Source organism: Cervus elaphus, chromosome 27 (genome assembly GCF_910594005.1).
Source record: "Cervus elaphus chromosome 27, mCerEla1.1, whole genome shotgun sequence".
Lineage (NCBI taxonomy): Eukaryota > Metazoa > Chordata > Mammalia > Artiodactyla > Cervidae > Cervus > Cervus elaphus.
The window spans coordinates 59,977,149-60,002,172 of NC_057841.1; the positions used below are offsets into that span (position 1 = coordinate 59,977,149).

General features: G+C 41.5%; 1 protein-coding gene across 3 annotated transcripts in view; it reads left to right on the top strand.

Moving 5' to 3' along the window:
• The window catches only part of MALT1 (MALT1 paracaspase), a 61,155-nt gene that overhangs the window by 23,680 nt on the left and 12,451 nt on the right, over positions 1-25,024 (top strand). For 2 of the 3 annotated variants that reach the window (XM_043889071.1, XM_043889073.1), the window contains exons 4-10: positions 3,669-3,828; positions 5,301-5,479; positions 5,918-6,014; positions 6,586-6,618; positions 9,637-9,663; positions 11,574-11,606; positions 17,545-17,748. In XM_043889071.1, the coding sequence (XP_043745006.1) occupies positions 3,669-3,828; positions 5,301-5,479; positions 5,918-6,014; positions 6,586-6,618; positions 9,637-9,663; positions 11,574-11,606; positions 17,545-17,748 (733 nt within the window). The remainder of the gene's footprint in view (positions 1-3,668; positions 3,829-5,300; positions 5,480-5,917; positions 6,015-6,585; positions 6,619-9,636; positions 9,664-11,573; positions 11,607-17,544; positions 17,749-25,024) is intronic. The other variant, XM_043889072.1, reaches the window with a different exon arrangement.

The window sequence follows — 25,024 nt, forward strand, 5'->3', positions numbered from 1 at the left end:
AGGGCTGGTAACTAAAGTTACTTTTACCATAGCTTTTCAACTGCAAAGTGGCTTTCATTTCAGTGAATGCCTTTGAGAAAGAAATCGTGGGCAAATCTTACTATGGTAAGTAGTGGGTTGGCCAAAGAGGTCGTTTGGGTTTTTCCATAAGGTGTCACAGGAAAACCCCGAGAATCTGTTTGGCCAACCCAGTACATCACGTGTGAACCATGTCCTGATTTTGAGAAGGGGAGAAAGCGAGGGGAGGAGGAATACCCAGTGGATTTGAAGAGCTGTAATGGGTTCTAAGGCTCTCACCAGTGGAGTTCTGTCTCAACCCTTAGATTCATAGTCTGTTTCAGGAGGCATTCGTCTCACGACCACTCATTGGGCACCTGTCCGGGTTCTAAGGCCAGGATGGTGAAGCATGACACCCAAAGGCCCTGCCCCCTCCACTGGGCAGAGACAGGGAGCAAAGGAGATAACTGAGTTAAGAGCTGTGAGGAGAATAAGCAGGGTGATACCAAGGGAGATGACACTCAAGGCCTTAAACAGAAGTAACAGGGAAGGATTTATGTTCTTAAAACACCAGCTTGCTGCTTTCTTTAGTGTTTATTTCTCTGCGCCGGGTCTTAGTTGCGATGCGGCATGTGGGACCTAGTTCCCTGACCAGGGATCGGACCCAGGCCCCCTGCATTGGGAGAGCAGAGTCTTAGCCCCTGGACCATCAGGCAAGTCCCCCGACTTCGCTGCTTAAATGGAAGTAAGAGCGTAACAAAATGCCTACAGTAGCCTGGACGTAACTGTGGTGTGAACTCAGACATGGCAGGGGAGACAGAGCAGAGTGGGCAAGGTGCTTTATTTTAGGGCAGAGCTCACCGGATCTGGCAGGTTAAATGGGGCGCCTGAGGGAAAAGGCAGAGAGCTCAAGGATGGCCCCAGAGTTTTCACCTCGGCCTCTGGGAACCTCTTATTTACTGAGGTATCGGAGACTGGGAGAGGAAGGGATTCAGGGTGAGAAATCAAGGATGACCCCAGAGTTTTCACCTCGGCCTCTGGGGACCTCTTATTTACTGAGGTATTGGAGACTGAGAGAAGAAGGGATTCAGGGTGAGAAATCAAGGATGACCCCAGAGTTTTCACCTCGGCCTCTGGGGACCTCTTATTTACTGAGGTATTGGAGACTGGGAGAGGAAGGGATTTAGGGTGAGAAATCAAGGATGACCCCAGAGTTTTCACCTCGGCCTCTGGGGACCTCTTATATACTGAGGTATCGGAGACTGAGAGAAGAAGGGATTCAGGGTGAGAAATCAAGGATGACCCCAGAGTTTTCACCTCGGCCTCTGGGGACCTCTTATATACTGAGGTATCGGAGACTGGGAGAGGAAGGGATTCAGGGTGAGAAATCAAGGATGACCCCAGAGTTTTCACCTCGGCCTCTGGGGACCTCTTATATACTGAGGTATCGGAGACTGAGAGAAGAAGGGATTCAGGGTGAGAAATCAAGGATGACCCCAGAGTTTTCACCTCGGCCTCTGGGGACCTCTTATATACTGAGGTATTGGAGACTGAGAGAAGAAGGGATTCAGGGTGAGAAATCAAGGATGACCCCAGAGTTTTCACCTCGGCCTCTGGGGACCTCTTATTTACTGAGGTATCGGAGACTGGGAGAGGAAGGGATTTAGGGTGAGAAATCAAGAGTGTGGTTTAGACCCGTGAAGTTTGAAGTGCCTGTTAAAGTCTGAATGCATCTAAGTCAGCTTGGACACCCCAGAAGGCAGCACTGAGAGAGTGTGTGGCAGAGGGGGAGGCAGCAGAGAGACTGAGAAGAGATCGCAGGAGCGCCCACGACCAGGAGAGGCTGGTCTGAGCCCTTGGGAAGGCGCTTCAGGGAGACAAGGGTGTCAGCATTTCCGGTGCTGCGGAGAGGTGTATGGGCCCAGGGCAGGGTATTTGGGATTATTTTTGTTTATTTAAGACATAAAGGTGCTAGAGGATGTTTTTGACAGTGCTCTAATAAAAGAGAGAAACAGATGCTAAAGTAGAGAGAGAAAACTGCAGGAGTAAGGCCAGAGAGGATCAAATTGTTGGAGAGGAAAATACTCCTCTACCCTCTCCTGTCCTGTCCCTGGGAGCCAGTGAATCAACTGACAGAACAGATTAAGAAGAGAAAATTTGTTCATATGGGAATTTACAAAAGAAGTAGTTCCATGCTGGGTTAAAATTATAGGAAAAGGGATGAGGAAGAAAGAGCCTCTACAGGAAGAAAATGGGTTTCTTTAGGAAATAACGTACAGAAGGGTTTCTGGGAGAATAGACAGGTGATAAAAAAGTTTGTAATAATATTTATTCACACGGGTGCAAGTGGTCTTTCCATCTTCTTCATAGCTGTAAAACTCCCCTGGAGAAGGGATTTATGGTGAATTTGATCGCCTTCCTGGAAGTAAAAGCCATCCTGAAGAGGGAATTTATGGTAATCTCATCTCCCAGAAATTTCTGCTTTTGTCAGATAAGGAAAGCTCTGAGAAGCCTTCTTTCTGCATCTGTTGAGTCCCAAACGTCTTCAGCTTAAACTAACCTTCATAGTAACTCTGGGGTTCCCAGCGGTTAGGATCCTCATGCATCCCAAGCCCAAGAAGCCTTTGGTAGGAAGACAGGTTTTTCCATTTTCACAGGAGAGGAGACCAGCTCTAAATAGGCACGGGCTCAGGTTTGTGGTTCGGTAGCTGGAAGAGGAGAGAGTTCCTATCTGAAGTCAGTGGCTGAGAGGAGTGAGGTTGCGGGAGAGAAAGTACCCAGGACTGTTCTAGTAGGAAGGCAGACGAGGTGGGTTCATGTGGGAGGGTGGGCAGGCAGTGCTCAGGGCAGTCTCCATCCCAGCTGTCAGATCTTCAGCACCACAGTCTTGCTCTGGTGCAGGTTCTGAGAGGAGAGAGAGCTGAATTCAGTTGGTTGGGGCTTGGAGAGGGGGAGTGTGTTAAAGCCCTTTGCAAGGGGGCTCCTGTGTAAGGAGGCACCTAGTGAAACCTTGGCAGCATGCCAGAGTTGGGTGGTGGTGGTGAATTGACAGGAGCAGCTGAGATGATCCATGCCCGGGAGGAAGGCTTGGGATACCCCTGGGTGGCCAGTCCTTCCTGGCACCAACACGCTTCCCATAGCTCTTCACCTCCCAGGCCTTGAAAGAAGTGTGCTCGTCAAGGCCTCTTTCCTCCACTAGAACTTTGCAGGTGAGAAACTGGGGTCTCAGGGTAAAACTTGCTCGCATGCTCACAGCTAATTTGATCAGAACTGAGATGAGCAGCCAGGCCGGACTTTCCGGGATCTTGACTCCTTCGTGGTATTGCTACTGAGCTCATAAATGTTGCAGTTCTCAAGCCTGTAAATACTAATGATCAAACAATTTTAAAGGACAGAATAGACACTTCACTGTTAGTGAGTTTTTGAGAGATATATGGGATACAGCTTAACTGTCCAGTTAACAGGTGTGTAAAATACTGGATTTCATTGACTTCAGTCCTAAATTACTCAACACGTTATTGTTTGCTTCTTAAGGGACAGATATTTTAGAATGCGGAAAAAAAAGATACACTTTTCAGAGCTCCCAGGAAATCATACATTTTGCACAGCACAGTTTATAAGGTGTATTTTGATGAGTCATTCACTTTTATCCTCTGTTGATTCTTTCACAGATTCCAAATGGAAATGCATCTGAACTTGTTTTTAACACAGTGCATGTAAAAGATGCAGGCTTTTATGTCTGTCGAGTTAATAATAATTTCACCTTTGAATTTAGCCAGTGGTCACAGCTGGATGTTTGCGATGTCACAGAAGTAACAGAAAGCTTCCGGAGTAAGTGATAAATTGAATGCTGGGATGGGAGTTGCCTCTTTTGAATTTTACTTTAAATGTTTGCTTTTAAATCATTTCAAAGTATCAAAGCTAGTACTCACCCAATATAATGTATATGTACTTCCCCCAGTATAATGTCACCAGTCATTAAGATTTTATCCCATGTGCTTTGATGCTTTTTCTGTATGTATGGATGGATAGAGAGATAGACAGACAAAGAGAGACATGTAGATGTTTGGGGATAAAATGACCTTTCTCAATCTGGCCCTGCTGCTGATCTCTGAAAACTTGCCGCCTTTCATGGGTCTGAATGTCATGGTCTCTGATTTTGGAGGAGAAAAGAAATATACTGCAGTCTTGCTCACTTTTGAGTTCCTGTCTATACTGTGTTTTTTTTCTCCCAAACTATCGTATTACTCCTAAAAAGTAGTCATAGAATAAAGACTATCTGTAGAGTCGGTACTGGCATGACAGGGCTTATAGTATATCAGTCACTGCAATGAAGCCTTTCATCCAGCTAGTTTTCAACTCTTTGCCATCCGCTTTTTAGTTCAATAACTAGTATTGATCAAGGAAAAGCCCCAGGATCTTCTAAAGAGTAGCCATCAGGTATTACTTTATTTATTCACACACACAGTCAAGAACCATGTTTGTCATTTTTGCCAGACAAAAAAGCATGAGGGAAACAGACTTTTGTTGCTAATTGTGTCTTCCATTCTTCTCAGTTTAGCTTTTCTCACACCTGAATAAAGTCTCTAGAAATAGTCATGATTAATTAAGAGAGTGGTTTATATTTTTTTTAGAATATTTCTGTGAACTTGCATGTTTATGAATAGAATATTATTCATTAAACAGATATTATTGATCACCTGCAATGTGCTAGACACAGAATTTCATTGTTACCACATCTCATTGACAAGCCCTCTGTCCTCAAGGCTTTTAAAGACTGACAGATGAGCCTTCAATAAAAAATGCTTTCTGATATCTGCCTTGGGAAGAAATGCTAGTGATAACCCATCCATATAACAAAACTCCTGATTTTAAGAAGGCAAGTTAAATCAGACAGCAGAACATAGAACTTTCTGTTTTAAACATGAATGTCACTCAAGATGTCAAGTCCTTTGCTCTACCAAAAATGGCTAAGCACATTTAGAAACCACTTGAACTATTTTCTCCTCTTAAATATTTAGTACATGCGAATACTTTTGAGAAGTTCTGCAGTAAATAAATCTTTTTAACTTTGTTTAACCCAGAATGTTCTAAACTTATTTGTCCATAGCATCCTTTTATCCATAGAACATCTCTTAATATTTCTAGAAGTGCAGCAGTTTTCTGAAACATCATTTGGGAGATTCTATCAAAGATCATGAAAAAAAATGAAGGATGAACTTGAAAGTATTTTTTTAATTAAAGTTTTAAAAGTTTTTTTCATCGAGATTTTATGTCCAGTGATATTTTTCTTTTAATTTAAGGCAGTTGGGATGGCATCTCTGAATCCAAGTTGCAAATCTGTGTTGAACCAAAGTCCCAAAAACTGATGCCTGGCAGCACGTTGATCTTACAGTGTGTGGCTGTCGGAAGCCCCATTCCTCAGTACCAGTGGTTCAAGAATGAATCCCGATTAACACACGAGACAAAAAAGCTATACATGGTAGGAAGTTGGTCTCGGGGACATTTGGGGTGGTTAATATGTAAAATAAATAGTATAATGGAAAATCATAGTGAGTAGTGATCCATATTCTTTGGGGTGTTTTCAAGTTTTTTTTTGTATTTTTTCAAGTTCTTTATTATTGAATATTAATTGATTTTCCAGCAAAAGGGCTAGAACACAATGCCAGCCCATATGTAAATATGAAAAATGTCAACTAGTATCGCATCAGACTCACTTACCGTTAGATTCATTGTATTATTTGCTTGCTAATACTTGAGCTCATGTAATGAATGGAAAAAATGGAGGAAAGTCTGCAATGTTCAGTTTTGTAGGATTTAAAATAATAATAATAAATAATAATAATAATAATAATAATTTTCTCCAAGCCATTAAAATTAAAGAGTCAGTCAATATGTGCATGTTCTGATACTGATTTAGGTACCTTATGTGGATTTGGAGCATCAAGGAACCTACTGGTGTCGTGTATATAATGATCGAGAGAGTCAAGACAGCAAGAAAGCAGACGTCATCGTAGGTAAGCAGTACCGCTCAGGGTTCTGAGTATATACGATGAAGTATACTGAGCAGCAGATGTTTTATTCACCCATTCTCCTTAATGGCATGTTAAGCGTCTGAAGTTATTTTGCTTAAATAGTAATTAGAATGTATCCTAAATTCATAATGAGGATTCACACACAAAGAACAAGAAAGAACCAAAAAAGATTATTTATTTAGATCTTTTTAATTTTATAGTTTATATTAAACATTTATGGCAAAAAATGTATTCCTAGCTTTAGCTAAAAATAACCCTGGGTTTAATGGGAAAAGATTTTTAATAAAACATTATTAAAGAAACAAACATCACAGACATATGCAGAATGATTATTAATCAACAGTGCCACTTACGAAGTACATAATTTGGGAGTTGGTTCTATTTCAGCTTCATGCATTTAGTGATGTTGTTAATAGTAGGAGATACTGATGCAATTGATGTGTATGTTGGTTTGCCAACATATTTCTATGATATTTATCTCTGTTTGCTTGATGGCCGCCCTTCCTAAGATCATGAATCACAATGTATTCACATTTGTTTTCTCTGGAACAAGGAAGAACAGATGAGGCAGTGGAATGCACTGAAGGTAGTGTAATCCTTTGGTTTGAAAGCAAATATCCTGCATGCTGGCTCATCTTGGGATTGGTGGAGTGCCCTGGTCTACTGAGTGCAGTGATGGAAAAAATACTAGCTGTAAGAAAAGATTTAAAAAAAAGAAAAGAAAAGATTTTAATGCAAGGATACTGTATCTTAGTCTTCAAGGGTTCGTAAATTGCCCAGACACTATTCAATTGACACATTATTAAAATAACTAATTTCCAGCAATATCTTACAAATAGTGAACAGTTGTGATTAATTCTTAATGTTCATTTTTATCTTCATAAAATTTAGAAAAATACATGGCTATCCTGTCATGGATAGTTGTTTAGGTTATTTTATCTATCTGTTTGCCATGATAAAATGCCTCTCAAATGCAAACACAATTTCTGTAACAGTTTCAGGACTGGAAATTTATTGTTTAATGCATTTTTTTATTTAATAATAAGTATACTGTTTTAATATAAGTTTATAAGATCCATTCTTTGAAGTTATAAGACTATAGATTAAGGTACCATGTCACCTTTATCATATTACACAGAGAACTGAAAGTTATTTTAACATAAACTTTGAATTTTTTTTTATTAACCAAAGCCTTGCACATAAGTTGTAATGAATAAATTTTAAAACTTAAGTTACCTGCCCCTAGGGTGGTGTCACACTGTTTTGCAAAATTAGATTTGTGGATAGCAAAGTATTTTTTCAATTTCTGCCTCTTTAACCTATTATAAAAATCTTTGGCTCTACTTGGGCAAAGTAAGAAAATAATGTCACCTCTTATGTTTCTTGATTTCCCTGTCCTTTGTATTGCTGTGGTGTCACTCTGAAGTTCTGAAATGACTGTCTTCATCCCAGTCATAGTTGCCGACAAGAATTCTGTAGCATGAGTAGGAGTGCTGTAACCCCGTGGTCTGCGGGCCCCGCATGGCGGAATCTTTGTAAAGAGATCCTAAGAAAACGCCTCTTCCTTCTTTTTCACCTAACTGCATGATTTTTAAAATCTCCTAACATTGCAGACCTCTAAGAATAAATACAAACGAGCATCGCTAGTTTCAGGGTGATGAATGTCAGTTACCACCTTGCTGGTTTTTTACCTGCAAGATTCTCCCTATAATTTTGCAGTGGCAAACACACTATTTATATCAAATAAATCTGTTATGAAATTATTCTCAAAATTTCAGATGGAAAAATTAGATCCAACTTTTCTTTCTAAAAAAATCTGCAGTGTTGAGGCATGTTATAGTTGGTGGATGGACACACAGCAGTGATGTCCTGTGGCACACACACCTCATCTTTCTTACCTGTAGAGCCTGATGTGATCTGTTTCATTTTATGTGCTTTGTTACAGATCCCTGATTGGGACAGAGGGTAGGGGTTCAATAGGTGGAGTTCAGGGTGTTTTTTTAAGGGCAGTGAAAACACTCTGACCGTTGTAGTGGTGAATACATGTATGCAGGTTTTGGATCATTTAGGAGGTCAGAGGAGGACAATCCCAGAATGAAATGAGAATATGACAAAAGAACCTAAACCTGGACTTCCTGGGTGGTCCTGCGGTTGAGAACCCACCTGTCAATGCAGGGGACACAGGTTCGATCCCTCATCCAGGAAGATCCCAGATAGCGTGGAGGAACTCAGCCCGTGCGCCACGACTGCCGAGCCTTGCTCTGGAGCCCGTGAGCCACGCTAGAGAAAGCCCTCGCGCAGCAACGAATGACGATACAGCACAGCCAGATAGTGAGAACTGAACCTGTTACAAGCGGGGAGCGGCCCACTGCCTGTGGGGTGGGGGACAGGTGCCGGCCTGAGCGCCTGGGAAGGGGTGGACACAGACAGAAGTGGTACATGACCCCGTGCTAGAGCGAATATATCACAGAAATTACTGCACATTTTATGAGTAGTATAGCATTTGTAATTTATTGTGAATGTTAACTTTTATCTTCATAAAATTTGTAAAGGAAAAATAGGTAGCTCTAATGTCATAGGTATTTGCTTAGATGATTCTCTCCCTCCATTAGCCAGAGGCTGTGTGCTGTGTGTAGTCACTCAGTCATGTCTAACTCTTTGAAACCCTACAGACTGTAGCCCACCAGGCTCCTCTGTCCGTGGAATTCTCCAGGCAAGAATACTGGAGTGGGTTGCCACGCCCTCCTCCAGGGGATCTTCCCAACCCAGTGATCAAACCCAGGTCTCCCACATTGCAGGCAGATTCTTTACCATCTGAGCCACCAAGGGGCTACAGGTTAACAATTCTGAAACCACAATACCTTTAAAAACACATTCCACCAGTCTAACATGAGATATATCCCGATTTAGAGACATTCCACAAAATACCTTACCTTATCAGTAATCCTCAAAGTGGTCAAGGTTATCAAAAACAAGGAAGGTCAGAGAAATTGTCACAACAAAGAGAAGCCCAAGGAAACACAAGTAAATGTGACGTGGTGTCCTGGAACAAAAAAAGAACATTAATGGTTCATTAACTACGACAAATATGCCTTCCTAACGTCAGATGTTAAAAATAGGGAAAGTAGGTGGGTGTATGCAGAAACTCTGCACTGTCCTCGCAATAGTTTTATATATCTTAACCTGTTCTAAACTTAAGTTTATTTTTAAAAATATCATTTGAGGTTTTTAATTAGTTTCAAGAAGTGTATAGTTGAGGCCATAGACAAACCTGTCTCTTGATTGTTTTTGTCCCATAATTGGCCAGAAAACATCTAAAAAAAACTTTGATAAAATTAAAGATGAGTCTGTTTAGCTTTTTGTCATTTGATGAACATAGTAATAGATTAGAAGTCCTAACTGATGTCCACAGCAGCATACTCCCCTCCTCACAAAGTGCATGACTTCTCATTTAAGGCATTTAAAAAATTCTAACCTGATAAAACATTGTAACACAATTTAATAGCATAAAGTCAACTTCTTTGACAAGTCTTCCTATATGCACTAAATTGGCAGTTAAATTATTTAAAGATTATTTAATCTGTTTTCTCTTTTTTTATTTTAGATGAATTAACTGATCTTGGGCATCCTGGTGAGTAATGCAAACATAAAACATTCATTTTAGAGTTCCAGATTATTGAATGCAGTAACTTAAAAAGACAGTATTGGTATTCTTTTGCTGTAGCAGTACTAGTGGGTTTTTTTTTTTTCCTTGATTGAAATATCATAATTTAGTGTTGAAATCAGTACTTAACATGAAGTTCAACTTCATGCAAGTGAAAATATTAAAAATACTCTAAATTGTAAGTCAATAGGGTAGAAAAATAAATATACTGAGGCAATATAAAATATCAGTGTATTTCTTTATCATTGTGAATGACTATAAATAAAAAAGGCAGCTGAATGGAGAAATGCATGAAATTAATTTGAGAGACAAGAAGCAGCCTATGAAAAAGTGACAGGAGTAACATTTCTGAGCTCGCCAGACCCCTGGGTCCTTGTTCAGAGCTGCTCGGACATTGAACATGTCTGAACTAGTTGGGTGGGTGTCCGTATCTGAAGTAAAACTATTGTCACTGGGGACTGTTGGTGCTCTGCAGACGAGTGGTTTGGCACTGGCCATGAAGAGACTGATAGTTGGCAGGAATATTTATCATCCTTTGGCCAATTTCGTGAGAACTGATTTCTGAACAAGTTAAGCTAAAGGACAGGCTTGCCTGAGATGAAAGGCATAGTAATCGTGAAGACAGAGGACCTGAGTCCGGGCTGTGGGCATTCCGAAAGGCACTGAGGGAACCTCTGACTCTGAAAATAAAACCTCTAGAGAGTGGGATGAGATGGGAGTTATATCAGTTAATACTAACCCTTTTATTTCTTGATGTGTTCCTTCTCGTTGGTTTAACACCGTGACTAGTTCGCTTAGTTTTGCGCCTGTGTTTTGTTACTAAACGTTTCTTCTTGTGCACGATGGTTGGGCTGTGCTGGTTACTATAAGCCCGTGGGACAGAGCAGAGGGGCACTGTCAGCAGAGTGTCGTTCCTGCTAGGCCAGCCTCGAGCTCCAGGAAACCTCCATGAGACTTGCTTCAAACACTCAGAACGAAGTGCCGTTGAAACAGCCATCCTCGTGTTGTAGCTGGTCGCTTCTCGTGACTTGGTTAGATTCCCCTTTTCCTGAATGTGTCTGTCATTTCATGCCCTTCAGTGAGCATCATGGAAAGCTCTTTCAGGAAAACTTTCATACCAACACCACTAAGCTGCTGAAAATTTTCCCGACCTTTTTCATTATATCCTTGCCCCCCAAGAATTAGAAACACCAAAGCATTTAAGAAAAAATTGAATATACTTTCAGTGTACTCTTATAGCATATATATTATTAAAAATGCACTTACCCTGTCTGTAGCAAGAGACACCTGACTGTCTGAAGTCCATCTTCCCCAGTGTGTCTTCCTGCATGGTCCCTGAGAGTTGGAGGTATTTCATATTATGTATAGATGATGGCAAAGAGCATGATCATGGAATGAGATCTCCTAGCTTGAGAACACTGGGCAAGTGACTCAGTCTTTCTCTGCCTCACACTCCTTACCTATATAATGGAGGTAATAATAGTATATACCTCACAAAGAGTGGTTGTTTAAACCGGTTATATTTACAACACATAGAACAGTCCCAGGCCAGCATTCAGTAGGTAGTAACCATTCCTGCTGCTCTTCATGGCCACCACCAACCGTTCTCAGGCTGTAACTTCTACTTAACATGTTAAAGAGTGTCACCCTCAGCTGTAGTAATCAGTTACTAGAGCCATTCCCTGACCCTGATTCCGACTCCCATCCAGGTACAAGTTTTTAATCAAGAACATGAAAACCTCAAAGTCGTAAACTCGCTGTAAACATTCTGCCTTTTGGTGTACTGCTGATGTGACTGTTCATTGCTTCCATCTCTAACCCCAAAGATGTGTCATGGATAACAACTCACTTATCTTTTTGTTTTTATCTTTCTATAGATAATCAAGAGCATACAGTTGACCAGCCTTTGGGTAAGTAGAGCTTTAAAATGCTTGAAAGTGAAAGTGTTAGTTACTCAGGCATGTCCGACTCTCTGCGACCCATGAACTGTAAACCACCATGCTCCTCCATCCATGGGATTCTCCAGGCAAGAATACTCCTTCTCCAGGAGATCTTCCTGATCCAGGGATCTAACCCAGGTCTCCCACATTGCAGGCAGATTCTTTACCATCTAAGCCCCCAGGAAAGCCCCATAACCGAACATAATTGTAGCACACAACTCTTTTATGGGGCTTATGAAGGGATTTGAGACTTTTTAAATTGACAACTTGTATAAATATTTGAATAATGTGTTCTATTTTGGATATTTTATAAAAGAAATTATAGAATAGGAGACTTTGAAAAGATTATGAGGGACTTCCCTGGTGGTCCAGTGGCTAAAACTTCATGCCCCCAATTGCATGGGACCTGGGTTCAACCCCTGGTCAGGGAACTAGATCCAACATATATGCTGCAACTGAAAGTTTTCGTGCCGCTACTAAGACCCATCACAGCCAAATAAATAAATAAATTTAAAAAATAAGATTAAAAAGATTATGAATTCAGTTTCTGGGTCCAGGTCAGCTTCTGCGGAGTGATATCTGGTTTGGCAATGTGCAAAAAAATAAATATATAAGCAAAAAGAAGCATGTGTAGGTCACACAGAAGTGAGTAATACTGTATCTTGGTGGGGTTAGCAGTTAGGAAAGCACCTGAGAGGTTGCAGTAGCAGTTCTGCATGTTGAAGGATGAATAGGAGAAGGGCCTTCCAGACAGAAGAAACGTGAAATCCTAAATAAACATCGTAGAGAAAGAAAACAGGGTGTTTGTTGTATTGGGAAAGTTGCAAGTAACACACAATGCCCACAGAGCGGTGGTCCTCAACCTTTTTGGCACCAGGGACCTGTTTCATGGAAGACAGTTTTTCCATGGACCGGAGGTGGGGGGATGGTTTGGGGATGATTCAAGCATATTACGCTTATTATGCATTTTGTTTCTATTATTATTATATCCGCTGCACCTCAGATCATCTGGCATTAGATCCTGAAGGTTGGGGACCCCTGCTGTAGGGCAGGAAGAGCAAGAGCTTAGAGAAGCAGATTAAGACCAGGTCGTGAGGAGCCCCATTTCTCAGACGAGCCATCGGAAGGAAGCTTTGAAAGAGGAGTAAGCTTGTCCCCCTGAAAGGCCAGTCTTGTATCAGTGTATAGAAAATGAACTAGAAGGGAGACATTGTTTAAGTTAAGAGAAAAATTGAGACTGTTGCAGTAGTCCAAGTAAAGAAATGATGAGAATCTAAACCAGGCTAGTACCAAGAGCGTGCAGAAGAAGATGGAGGACAAGTTCAGGAGACCTTGAGATGATGGACTCGGTAAGCTTCCTCATCACCTCACTCTTCGGTATGAAGAGCACAGAGGTGTCGCCATGCCTGCTCAGAGTCTTGCTTGGGCCCCTCAGCGGGCGGTCGTGCAGCCCCTGAGTCACAGAACACGGGATCGAAAGCAAGATGCAAGAGCAGCGGGCTCTGACTCTGCACCCTGACCAGTCTGAGGCATGTGTGTCATGTCTAGGCCGAGGTACTCAGCCGGCCTTTGCACACCTGGGTCTGGAACTCCAGGAGAGGCCAGGCTCGGAGACACAGTCACAGGCGTCACCCGCATGGAGGTGAAGGCTGACCCCACGGAGGGGAGCACCCGTGGGGTTGTTCAGGCTGTGGAGAAAGGGCACTAACTGGGGGAGGGGGTCCCACACAGTGGTTTTAAACAGAATCAGCTGTCAGTGATCAGATAACATACAAATTCAGGTTTATAGATTCTCTCAAAAATGGTAGCTTTTGAGTGACAGCTGTCTGTTGTGACTAAATAATAGTTGTTCCCTTCAAAGGGCATATGGTCCCCTGTTTTCCTGTCCTGTGATATTCTCAGTCTGCTTCACTGTCTCTCCTCCTCCACGTGGTCTCACCAGGTAATTCACTTTCTTTGCACAGTGGCTGAGTCCCCAAACTGGAAGCTCTCAGGACTTCTTAAGGTTTAGACCCAGAACTGGCAGAGTGTCCCACTGAATTAGTTCAGAGAGAGTCACAGGGCAGCCCAGACTTGGAGCTGGGACGGGGGGCAGGGTGAGGGGCCACACTGCGTAAAGGCAGGGAACCGTGAGGGGCTACCCTCGGGGGCCGTCTCTTACCGCAGCCAGAAAGGCAGCCTGGGCTAGAATAGGAATGGCTCTGTCACCAGACTGAGGAGCTGGGACTTTACTTTGAAGGACATAGAAAGGCGAAGATGTGATGCATGGGACCAACAAGGACTGTCTGTTCACTCAGACCTGCTGTCGGTGCTCAGTCACCGATAGACGACCAGAGGCGCTTTATTTAACAGATGCTGACGGAGCGCTCAGTGTGTGCCAGATCCTTTTCCACTCGCTTATAAACATTAACTCATCTTTGGATGAAATGAGTAGCACACCATTAGAATAATCAGACATGGAATTAATGGTGTAACTTGTACCGGTTTTTAAATAATACATTTCATTAAGCTTTAGAAGATATCTAGGATCATACAGTTAAAATACCCTTCTGAAGTGGTTTTTATTCTGTTGCTTAATCAACTGGTGTTTATGTTCCCTTTTTCCAGTGAATGGTATGTGTTCAAGAAATTGTGGGTGGCTCTTACAGTAAATGTTTTTCTACAGAAAGTTTCATTTATTTTTAATCACTTGAAAACCCATCATAAGTTGCTTATATAGTTGTTATTTTGAAGTTTTCTTTGATTCCTCACTCTTATCTCCTCAACTTCAAATTTTACTGTTTCTTTCTCTGTCATATCTCTGACTTTTTCTTTCCCTTTCTGCTGCTAATTCCTGGAACCAGACTTTGTCATCTCCTATTTCGGCCACTGCAGTCTACTTCTCTGTTTTAAATCCACCCCAGTTCAACTATCGTTCAGGAACTGTTTTGCAAGTAGAGTGGGCAAGGTAAGTTACTGACCCATCATCTTTATTACCAAACTCAAGAAGATGCTCCAAAACATTTTAGGAACTGTTAACAATTATCACTGGGGGACTCCCTGGAGGTCTGTTGGTTAAGACTCTGCACTTTCAACACAGGAGGTGCAGTTTTGATCCCTGGTCAGGGAATGAAGATCCCACATTGTCACTGGGGAAACGTTTTCGAAGAGTTATGGTCAATTATTGATACATAGATTTTAAGCCCCATGGTTCTCAAGTGGCTAAACCCTTGCATCTCTGTACTGTACCAAGTGTCCTTTCCAAACAGATGACAAAAGCAGTGACCTAAGCAGAAGGAGCCTCTATGCTTACTCTAACAACTGTTCCTCCCCTCTAAAGACCCCAGTGATTTTTTTCAGTTACATATCTCATAACTTTTTTCTGCCAGTAGAACTTAGTGTAGGACATATACTAAATTGTCATAATATCCCAGTGTAAGATATATACTAAATTGTCACAATATCCCAGTGTAAGATATATACTAAATTGTCACAGTATCCCAGTGTAGGACATATACTAAATTGTCACAATATCCCAGTGTAGGACATATACTAAATTGTCACAATATCCCACCAAGAAATCCACTGTGCGGCACAGACGCTTTACTCCAAGACGGTCACTGGAAAGCCCCTGGTTGGGGCTGTAATGGTGAAAGCCCGGAACCCCAGTCTCCAGCTCCCCTCTCTGAGGAGCAGACTGAACCGAGTCTGAGTCCATCAGTATATTAAGATTGGCTCTGAACTCTGATAGGGTTAATGGGCTCAGAAAACAGTGCTCTGAAATATTTCTGTGGATTAGCCAGCTAACGTCTTGGTATATAGTGGGTAAATTAGTGTAACAGTACATTTCTAGTTTATTTAAGAAGAAACTTTCAAAAAAAAAGGAAATATAAGTGATAATAAATCTTATACTGCCTCCTTATTGAAATCCACCCTGAGTATTCTCAACTTTTTTCTTTTTTTGAGTTTTAAAATGAAAGACAGTAGAGGCTTTATGTCTGAATTTGCCTGTTTATTAAAATAGTCTTGAAAACTGGCCTTTTCTTTGGGATAGGAGAAGAGATTATCATTTGTACAGGACTTAAAGTGACTTTGAATCAGAAACGTGGCTTAAGTGTTGTTTCATTCTTTTTTTAATGTGGATACTCATAAGAATAGACAGTTTGCAAGGTATCTCTGAAAATGTGAATATAGAACAAAGATACCAAACAAGGGAAATTCTCTGGCAGTCCAGTGGTTAGGACTCCACACTGTCACTGCCGAGGGCCCAGGGTTCAGTCCCTGGCGGGGGAACTAAGAACGCGCAAGCTGCATGGTGAGGCCAAAAAAAAAGTATTTGAGTCTTCTCACAAAGCAGAGTATTTTTCCACTTTGAGGGAGTCACTGTCTTTGAGTTGGTGCTAATTTTTCTCCAGACCTTGTTTAACCCTCGACCTTAGTGTGGAAAAGGAAGAAATTCCAAAGAGATTTTTGGTGACATTAGTCATCTTAAAGACCTGAAATCAGATCACATATTGTAATGTTGAGTCAGCACTGTGTGCCTGTTTCATGTTCATTTACAAGTAATCTACTTAGCACTTTGTGACGGAGGTTGGTCACCAAGCCCCGGCCAGCTCTCCAGCCGGCCAGCCGGGGCTGCCACTCTCTCCTGTTACACCTGCTCCGCTGCCCCCTGCTGTTTCCATCGCAGATTTAGACCCCAGTGTGTGCTGGGCACACCCCGCTGCCAGCCCTCGAGAGGAACCTCAGGTTTTTGGTATCACACCCCACTGCCAGCCCTCGAGAGGAACCTCAGGTTTTTGGTATCACACCCCACTGCCAGCCCTCGAGAGGAACCTCAGATTTTTGGTATCATCCGCAGTCTGAAGTCTTTACTTTAACTCCACCCCGCTAGCAAGAGTACAGTTCTGAAGACCTCTTAAGCACTAGACCATGCTCAGCCTTCCACAACCCTTTTGGACAAACTGTATACCACATAAAGCCAGCTGATACTTCTAAAGGCGCAGGTACTTTTAAAGCATCTCTTTAGGCTTCCCAGGTGGTTCAGTAGTTAAAGAATCACCTGCCGATGCAGCAGATGTGGGTTTAATCCCTGGGTTGGGAAGATCACTCAGAGGAGGAAATGGCAACGCACTCTAGTATTCTTGCCTGGAGAAACCAGTGGACAGAGGAGTCTGGCGCGGCTGCAGGTGATGGGTCACAAAGATTTGGACATGACTGATCTTTTTGCCCCTTACGACAGAAAAGTTCTCTGTATGAGACCACGTCTTTAGCAAAGCCTCAGTTCACTAAGGTCAGAAAATGAACTGCTAAGATAGTCATACAAAAACTCTTCACACTGCCCTGAGGCAGCCACATCTCACCCAAATGGGAGGTTTTTTTAAAGAACTTAGAGGAGACAGTACAGCAACAGAAAATAGAAAATGCAGTGTTTGTTAAACTCCAGCTTTTCTGCCTTTGGTATTTCCCCTTACCTGCTCTGATGGGATTCTCCCAGTCCCTCGTTTCGGTATTTCTTTTGTTTCTGGCCTCTTCCGTTATCAGCAGAACAGAACTTAATTTGATGGGAACCCAATTCCAAACATTATTTAAATTTGCTCTAAATGTCTATACTGAGCATTCTTTCCTTCTGTCATAAGTCAGTAAAAGTGTTAGTGTAATGTTAGTTACTGTTACAATCCATGTACAACTAATATCCTTTGCCTGATTTCCTAAAGTATCAGTTAAGTTTAATCTCAGTTGTTTGACTCACCAGTTTCTGTATTCCTCAGTAGAGTGCATTGGTCTACTATGTAAAGTGATAGCTTTAAATTAAATGAAATAATGAAATCTTATTTGTAATAAGGCATTCTTTTTATTGAGTTTTATTTTTACTTTTTATATCCTCCTTTAAATGTCTCCCCCTCCTCTTCTTTTTTTTTTTAAACAGCAAAAGACAAGGTTGCTCTTTTGATAGGAAATATGAATTATTGGGAGCATCCCAAGCTTAAAGCTCCTTTGGTGGATGTGTATGAACTGACCAACTTGTTAAGACAGCTAGATTTCAAAGTCGTTTCACTGTTGGATCTTACTGAATATGAGATGCGTAACGCCGTGGATGAATTTTTACTGCTTTTAGACAAAGGAGTCTATGGTAAGATACTTATCATCTTCACTTTTGTAATTATCCCTTTGTCTTTTTGTTGTACAAGTTAGGTTGAAAAACAGAGAAAGGCATGGCAAATGGACTGTTGAAAAGTTTTATTCTTGTAATAAAAGATGGATTTGATCTTCATTCCTTATTCCATATGACTAATTAACTTGATGTCTTTACTTTCATGTCTCAAAACAATATTGTTCTTAGTAGAATTCTTAACCTATCTTGTGTGATTTTGTTTCATTGACTACAAGAGCTACAGTAAAGTTCAGTGACCAGATAGCAAATTGTGTATTCATATATGTAAAATACTAATATGTGTGTGTGTGTGTGTTTGGAGTATAAAAAGTTGTACCCGAATGTACATTCCACATGTTTGCTTCCGTTTTCTAACTGTTGCATGGTATTTTCTGGCCTCTTAGTGGGAACTAAAATTTAACAAGGAAATATATGGTGAGTGAGACACATGAGAACAATCAATAAGTTCTACCCAGACACAGTTAAAGATGAAAGTGTTAATTGCTCAGTTGTGTCCGAGTCTTTGCAATCCAATAGACTATAGCCCCGGAGAAGACAATGGCACCCCACTCCAGTACTCTTGCCTGGAAAATCCCATGGACAGAGGAGCCTGGTAGGCTGCCGTCCATGAGGTCGCTAAGAGTCAGACACAACTGAGCAACTTCACTTTCACTTTTCACTTACATGCACTGGCGAAGGAAAGGGCAACCCACTCCAGTGTTCTTGCCTGGAGAATCCCAGGGACAGGGGAGCCTGGTGGGCTGCCGTCTATGGGGTTGCACAGAGTCGGACACGACTGAAGTGACTTAGCAGCAGCAGACTTTAGCCCTCCAGGCTCCTCTGTCCATGGAACTCTCCAGTCAAGAATACTGGATTGAGTAACCATTTCCTTCTCCAGAGGATCTTCCTGACCCAGGGATCGAACCCAGGTCTCCTGCCTTGCAGGCAGATTGTTTACCATCTGAGCTACTAGGGAAGCCCAGGTTAAAGATGGACCTCCACAAAAATACTAACAGTAAATTTTTTTAATGTTTTTTCTCATTCTTTCATTTAAATATATTAAGAACACTACATTTATGGTAAAGATTCTTTAAAGAGAGATTATGCTGTCAGTAATAAGTCGTTTCTTTGGTGATTTTCTTTTGATGGGCGTCGCCACAAGGATGGGACAGCCAGCTGTCCCTGTCTGAGCCGTATTTCTCAGAGGTGTGTCCCTGCAATGTCGTGTAATAACATCCAGCTGCCAGGAAAGTGACATTTCCAGACCTGCTGTCAGGATGCCACTGCTTAACCAAGTCGATTTGGCTTCTATATCTTTCCAGTTACTTTACTTCAATAATTCCTTTATTTAGCCTTTTTACTTCTAATTAGACTAATACGATGAGGCAAACGATAGAATTGCTAAAGGTTCTCAGAGTTTTTTTAATTAAATAAACAAAGATGAATATTTTTTAATGATAAAAGGCACAATTCACAAAGAAGATAGACATCATAAATCATTAGACACCTAACAACAAAGAAACAAAGATACTCAAAGTAGAATTTTTAATGGAAGAAAAAGCTAATTTCTTTCAAGATTTAGCACGTTACTGTATATAGGATGGGGGAAAATCTTAAAATCTTAAGTTTTAAATGAGTTTCTTCTTAAGTAATAAGGATTATAATTGCTACGCAAGTGAATCAGCAAAGTAAATCTGTCAGATTTGGAACTTCAACATTATTCTGATGTTTTAATAACATAATCTTAATTTATGAGCATATAAAGTAATGACTCTGAGAATCCATTTTTCTAATGAAAATGATAGAATATGCAATACAAATGTGCCTCTGTGCTACTTGGTTTATAGTTTTAGTCTCTAATAGGTGGTTGGTTGGTTAATTTTATATTACATAATTTATCTCAGTTGTTAAGTGCATAGATGGCTTAAACAGAAAAAGGCTTCTAAAAGTTTCCCAGAAGTAATTAAGTGCAAGAAAAAAATATTTACCAATTTGAGTTTTGAGACTGGTGAAGTATTTTAACAGTTAGGGAATTATATGAAGAATTATGAATTTGATTATTTACTCTCATTTCTTATTAGCATTATCACCTTGACTTTAAATCCTTTTTAGCTTTTTTTTTTTTCCTTTTTAGCTTTTTAAATCAAAACTTAAATAAATCAAACCTTTTAATTGCCCCTGCAAACTTGAGAACCAGAAATATTAAAAGTTCTGGCAAGAAGAGTTTATCTGATACTGAAGCTTTGCCCCAAAATAAAAACATCAACTTGAAATATAGAATAAAGAGGCCCGGGTTCGATCCCAAGTCAGGGAACTAGATCCCACATGCCACAACAAAGGTTCGGTGCAGCCAAATAAAAATAAATAAATTTTTTTTTTTCAAAAAGCTAGAAAAATGTTTAAATACTACTGATTCATGTCTTAACAGGGTGACTGCATTATATTTTGAAGTATTGTGAATATCCCAAACCCCGACACCTCTGCTTTCAATGTAAGTGTGGCAGAGGCCAGAGGGCATAGGCATGTCCCCTGGGCTGTGCCCTCACGCCCAGCTGGCAGCCCCGGGGACCAGGAGTACTTTGGGGGGCAGGGGAGGCAGAGCCAGAGCCACAGGAGTTTCAGAAGAGCAGCGTCAGTGTGGAAAGCATGGGCACTCAAGTTTATGCCCTTCTGTGTTATATTGCCCTGGGTTTGTGAAGGAAATAAAAATTAGCAGAACAGAACATATGTAATCTGATTTTTAAACATATATAAGCATTAAAAACACAATCTAAAAACAGGAATAACTGACCTATTTGTTACCTATCCTTGAAGATAATAAGGATAAAGATTTCAGTTATGTAGATAAACCAGGATGGAGAGTAACTCCTTGGCTCAGTGTCCGCCCCACCTAACACTTCTCTGCATTCATCACTTGCTGCAGCTGAGCTGTGCTTCGACAGAAAAGGGGGTTAAAGGAACCTGGCTAGCACAGGGTCAAAGCCTCACTCATGCTGGAGTCACTCGCGTCAGCGTAGCTCCGGGGTTAAGCAGCAGAGCCAAGAGTCACCAACCCCGGGCTCAACGGTCTGTGTTTTCTACTTACTCGCTGTGTGTCTGTGACCAAGTTACTTCGCTTTCCTAAGCCAGAAAGGATGTATACAATGGATAGACTAAGTTAATGCGGTTGTTACAGGATAAGTTAAGATAAAATAACCGCCCATGTGTCTGGCATGCTAAAGCCTCAAAACACTGTAGCCGTTGTTGTCGTAGTTTCCTGAATTCAGATTTTCCTTCACCAATAGATAGGGGATTTGGATAACATTCCACTTCAAACCTCAATTGAGAAACCAGCTCTTATCTCTTATTTATTAAGGTTCAGCCTAAGATTTCATTGGAGGGAAAAACGGAGTTTTTAAAGAAATGGTATGGTGAGGTCATGGAAAAACCAGTACAGCGGCATTTTTTATTTTCTGAGAGTAACGTTAACTCGAAAGCCAGCAGAAGATTGTAAGGAGACAGTATAACCTGGCGCAGCGGCTGATCCCGCTGGCCCCGCACTTCTGGGAACACCCCTTGGTAGTCTCGTGACTGCGGGTGAGCTGTGAACGGCTCAGTGCCTCAGCTTTCGCATCTGTAAGAAGGAGGCGATAACATTTCCTACCTCATTATGATGATGAGGTGCTTGTTGTGAGCAGCCTGTGAGATTATTGAAGTAAAGCACTTGCTTCCAGCAGTGCCTGATACATAGGTGGTAACCACTCTGAAGGTCGCTGGCAGAGGCGATGTTCATGTTCTAATAAAAGCCCTGTGCCTGGAGAAGGAAATGGCAACCCACTCCAGTATTCTTGTCTGGAAAAGTCCATGGCCAGAGGAGCCTGGCGGGCTGCAGTCCATGGGGTCACATGATGGAGCATGTGTGCACGAGGGTGGAGGGAGATGGGCTGGTAGCAATAAAGTGGGAGAACTAAAAAAAAAAAGCCTTGTGCCAAGTGCAGGGCAGCGCTGCTCAAGTGGGAAAGTCCTCCATTGAAGCGTTTGTTTTCTCTGTAGACAAAAAATAAAAATCTTTGACAGACTGTACCCTTGGAAATCATATTCCCAAGAAATAAAATTCCTAAAAGATCTAATATTTTACAAGGTTTTATTTCTAACCCCATTGAATTCTTTGACATTTTAAAAGAGATCCATTTTGTCCTTCTATCCTTGAGTAATGAAAGTGGTTTAAATGTACAAATGGTACTAGAGATGAAATTTTTAAAATACAGTGATTTGGCCTAGTTATTTTACATAAAAATGCTTAACTTCCTGCAGTATAATTTGTGTGTAGACTTTGATACAAAATGCTTATTACATTTTCCATGAATTGCTCTGTGGTGGAGAAAAGATATTTTGTTGTCAGTGCCTTAATTTCAGTGATTGCAAACCTGGGCATACAGCATTGAAACACTGGACCACACTTAGCTTTACCTGGATGATGGAGGCTAAACCCTCCCTCCCTTGAAGTTGCTTTTTCTCCCAAGTCAAGCCTTCTTAAGCCAGCTGTATTAAATGACACAATGGGAGCCCACCCGGCTCCTCTGTCCATGGGATTCTCCAGGCAAGAATACTGGAGTGGGTAGCCATTCCCTTCTCCTGGGCATCTTCTCAACCCAGGGATCGAAGCTGGGTCTCTCCTGCATTGCAGGCAGATTCTTTACCATCTGAGGAAATTATAAGCCCCCTAATATAATAGGACCGGAGAAACGCTGTGTATGGAATACAAATACCTATCAGCTATATGATTTTAAGCAAATTATTTAATGTTTTAAAATTTGATTTTCTCACCTATAAAGTAGGTCATTTAAAAATTGCTACAGGTTAAAATCTGATTATGTTCATGAGGTGCTTTGAAAATCATGAAAATGCCATGCAAATGTAAAAAAATTAATGTCTTTATTACAGTTACTTTTATCAAAGAAACTGCGTCTATACAGAACTGTAAATGTCCATGAAAGCCCATGTGTGATTTGAAGTGTCAAGGCTGCTGTAGGATTTCCCAGCAGTGTAGGGCTGAAATGTGTTCAGAAGCGCCCAGGGTCTGAACCTGAGATAAGCCTGAGCCATGGCGAAGATTTGGGTAGATGGAAAGAAGGAGAGCGTGACTTGAGCGGGGCCATGGAGGTTACAAATAAGTGTGTCTTGCTCTGGAAGCAGGAAAGAGACGGACAGGGAGTGGAGTCAGATTTTGAATCCTGGACAGTGTAAATCTTGCACTTTTAAAGTATACAGGTCTTCTTGTTTTATGAACATTTCTATTGAACTATAGTTATTTCCCACGTTGTGTTAGTTTTTGCTATGCAGTGATGATCGGCTCTGTGCACACTGACCCCCCTCCCTGCCGGACCTCCCTCCCGGCCCCGCGGTCCCACTGCTCCAGGTCACCAGAGCCCCGAGCTGAGCGCCCCGCGCTGCACCGCAGGTTCCAGTTCAGTGGCTTTCAGTGTCCACACAGAGCCCCGTTGTCATCGGCCACCAGAGAAGCCCCGTATCCACTGGCGGTCCCTCCTCAGTCCTCCTGACCCCAGACTCCTGACAGCAGCAACCCGCTTGCTGCCTCTGGATTTGTCTCCCAAGGACTCTCCTATGAATGGAATCACTCCCTATGCATCCTTCTGGGTCTGGCTTCGGTCACTTCTGGCATGGTGCATCCAAGCTTCCTCTGTGTTGTAGCACTATTTTTGTGACTAGTTAATCATCCATTGTGTGGATATAGAACATTTTGTTTATTCATTGATCAGCAAATGGACATTTAACCATTTTCCACTATTTAGATAGTAGAACTAGTGCTGCTGTGAACATTGCGTGGACACGTGTTTTCAGTTTCCCTGGACATTTACCTTGGAGTGGAGTTTCTGGGTCACAGAATGCTAAGTTTTGCTTTCTGAGGAACCGCCTGATTCCAGTGGGCCTGTGCTATTGTATATTCCTGCCAGAAGCAAACGAGGTTTCCACTTTCTCTACCTGTCAGCCTTGGTTCACGTCTTTTTGATTACAGCCATCATAATAAGTGTGAAGTGGTATCTCATTGTTTTGTTTTGCATTTCCCTAATGGTTAGTAATATTGAGCATCATCTTATGTGCTTATTTGCCATTTGTATATTCTCTTTGAAGAAACGTTTATTCAAGTCCCCTGTGCATTTTAAAATTCTTTTTATTGTTGAAGAGTTCTTCATATATTCTGGATACAATGTCCTTGTAGATATATAATTTGTTCTCACAAATACTTATCTGTCTATGTGGACATGTTCTCCCATTCTGTGGGTTATCTTTTCACTTACTTGGATTTTCATCGCTTTGCTAATTAAACCCACTGTGTCGTGATTTTCTAAACACTTTGATTTACAGTGATAATTTAATTCCTTTCCAGGCTGGTCTCCTTTCTGTTAGCTGTCATTCCGGGGCCAAACCTTGTTTGTCTCTGTTCCCGCTGCCTATAATGCACCTTCCTTCCTCCCTGCCTTTCCAGACTGTTCCCTTTCTCTCAGGACCACCTGTCATTGCTTCCCCTCACGCTGGTGCTCCCCTCGGCACTTTATACATCATGTACAGCGTTGCTCTAATCCCGTGATGTGTGCTGTTTAATTATATGCAGACTTTTCTTTGTATCACTGATTACATGAGCGTGCTCGAATGAGCTGTAAGACCCTCAGGGCCAGGAGCTCTGTGTTCATTTCTTTCTCATCGTCCTTGCCACCTACATGGTGATGAACACCCACAGTGAATAAACCGGTGTGTGTCCATTTTGTCATTTTTTTACCCAGAATGATACGTATGAAAGAACCATTTTTCTTATTTAAATAGGAAGTCAGGAAAAGTCAACAACCTGGATCCTGCCCTGTGGGACCAAAGGAAGCAAGTTTTCTTTGCTGCTAAAAACCACGTTCTTGCTGGGGCTTGGGGGCTGCAGCTATAAAGAATTAGCTTTTTTGTTTGTTTGTTCTCCTTCTAAATGCCTTTTTACTGTTTACTGTAGAATACTACACAATGAAGTCATCACTTCAAAATATTGACAGAGCAGAATCAGTGGGCGCTAGAGATTGCAGGCTTAGGGGACCATGTCTTCACAAGTATTCCTATCAAATAGGAATAACAAATATTTTATAAGAAAGCCCATACTGATTTTTTTTTAAGAACAAAAACAAACTTCTTTTCAAGAAGGTGTTTAGAGTTGTTTAGTATGTTTTTTTATAGTACCATTTCTCAATAAAGAAATAATAACTCATCTGTGAACATT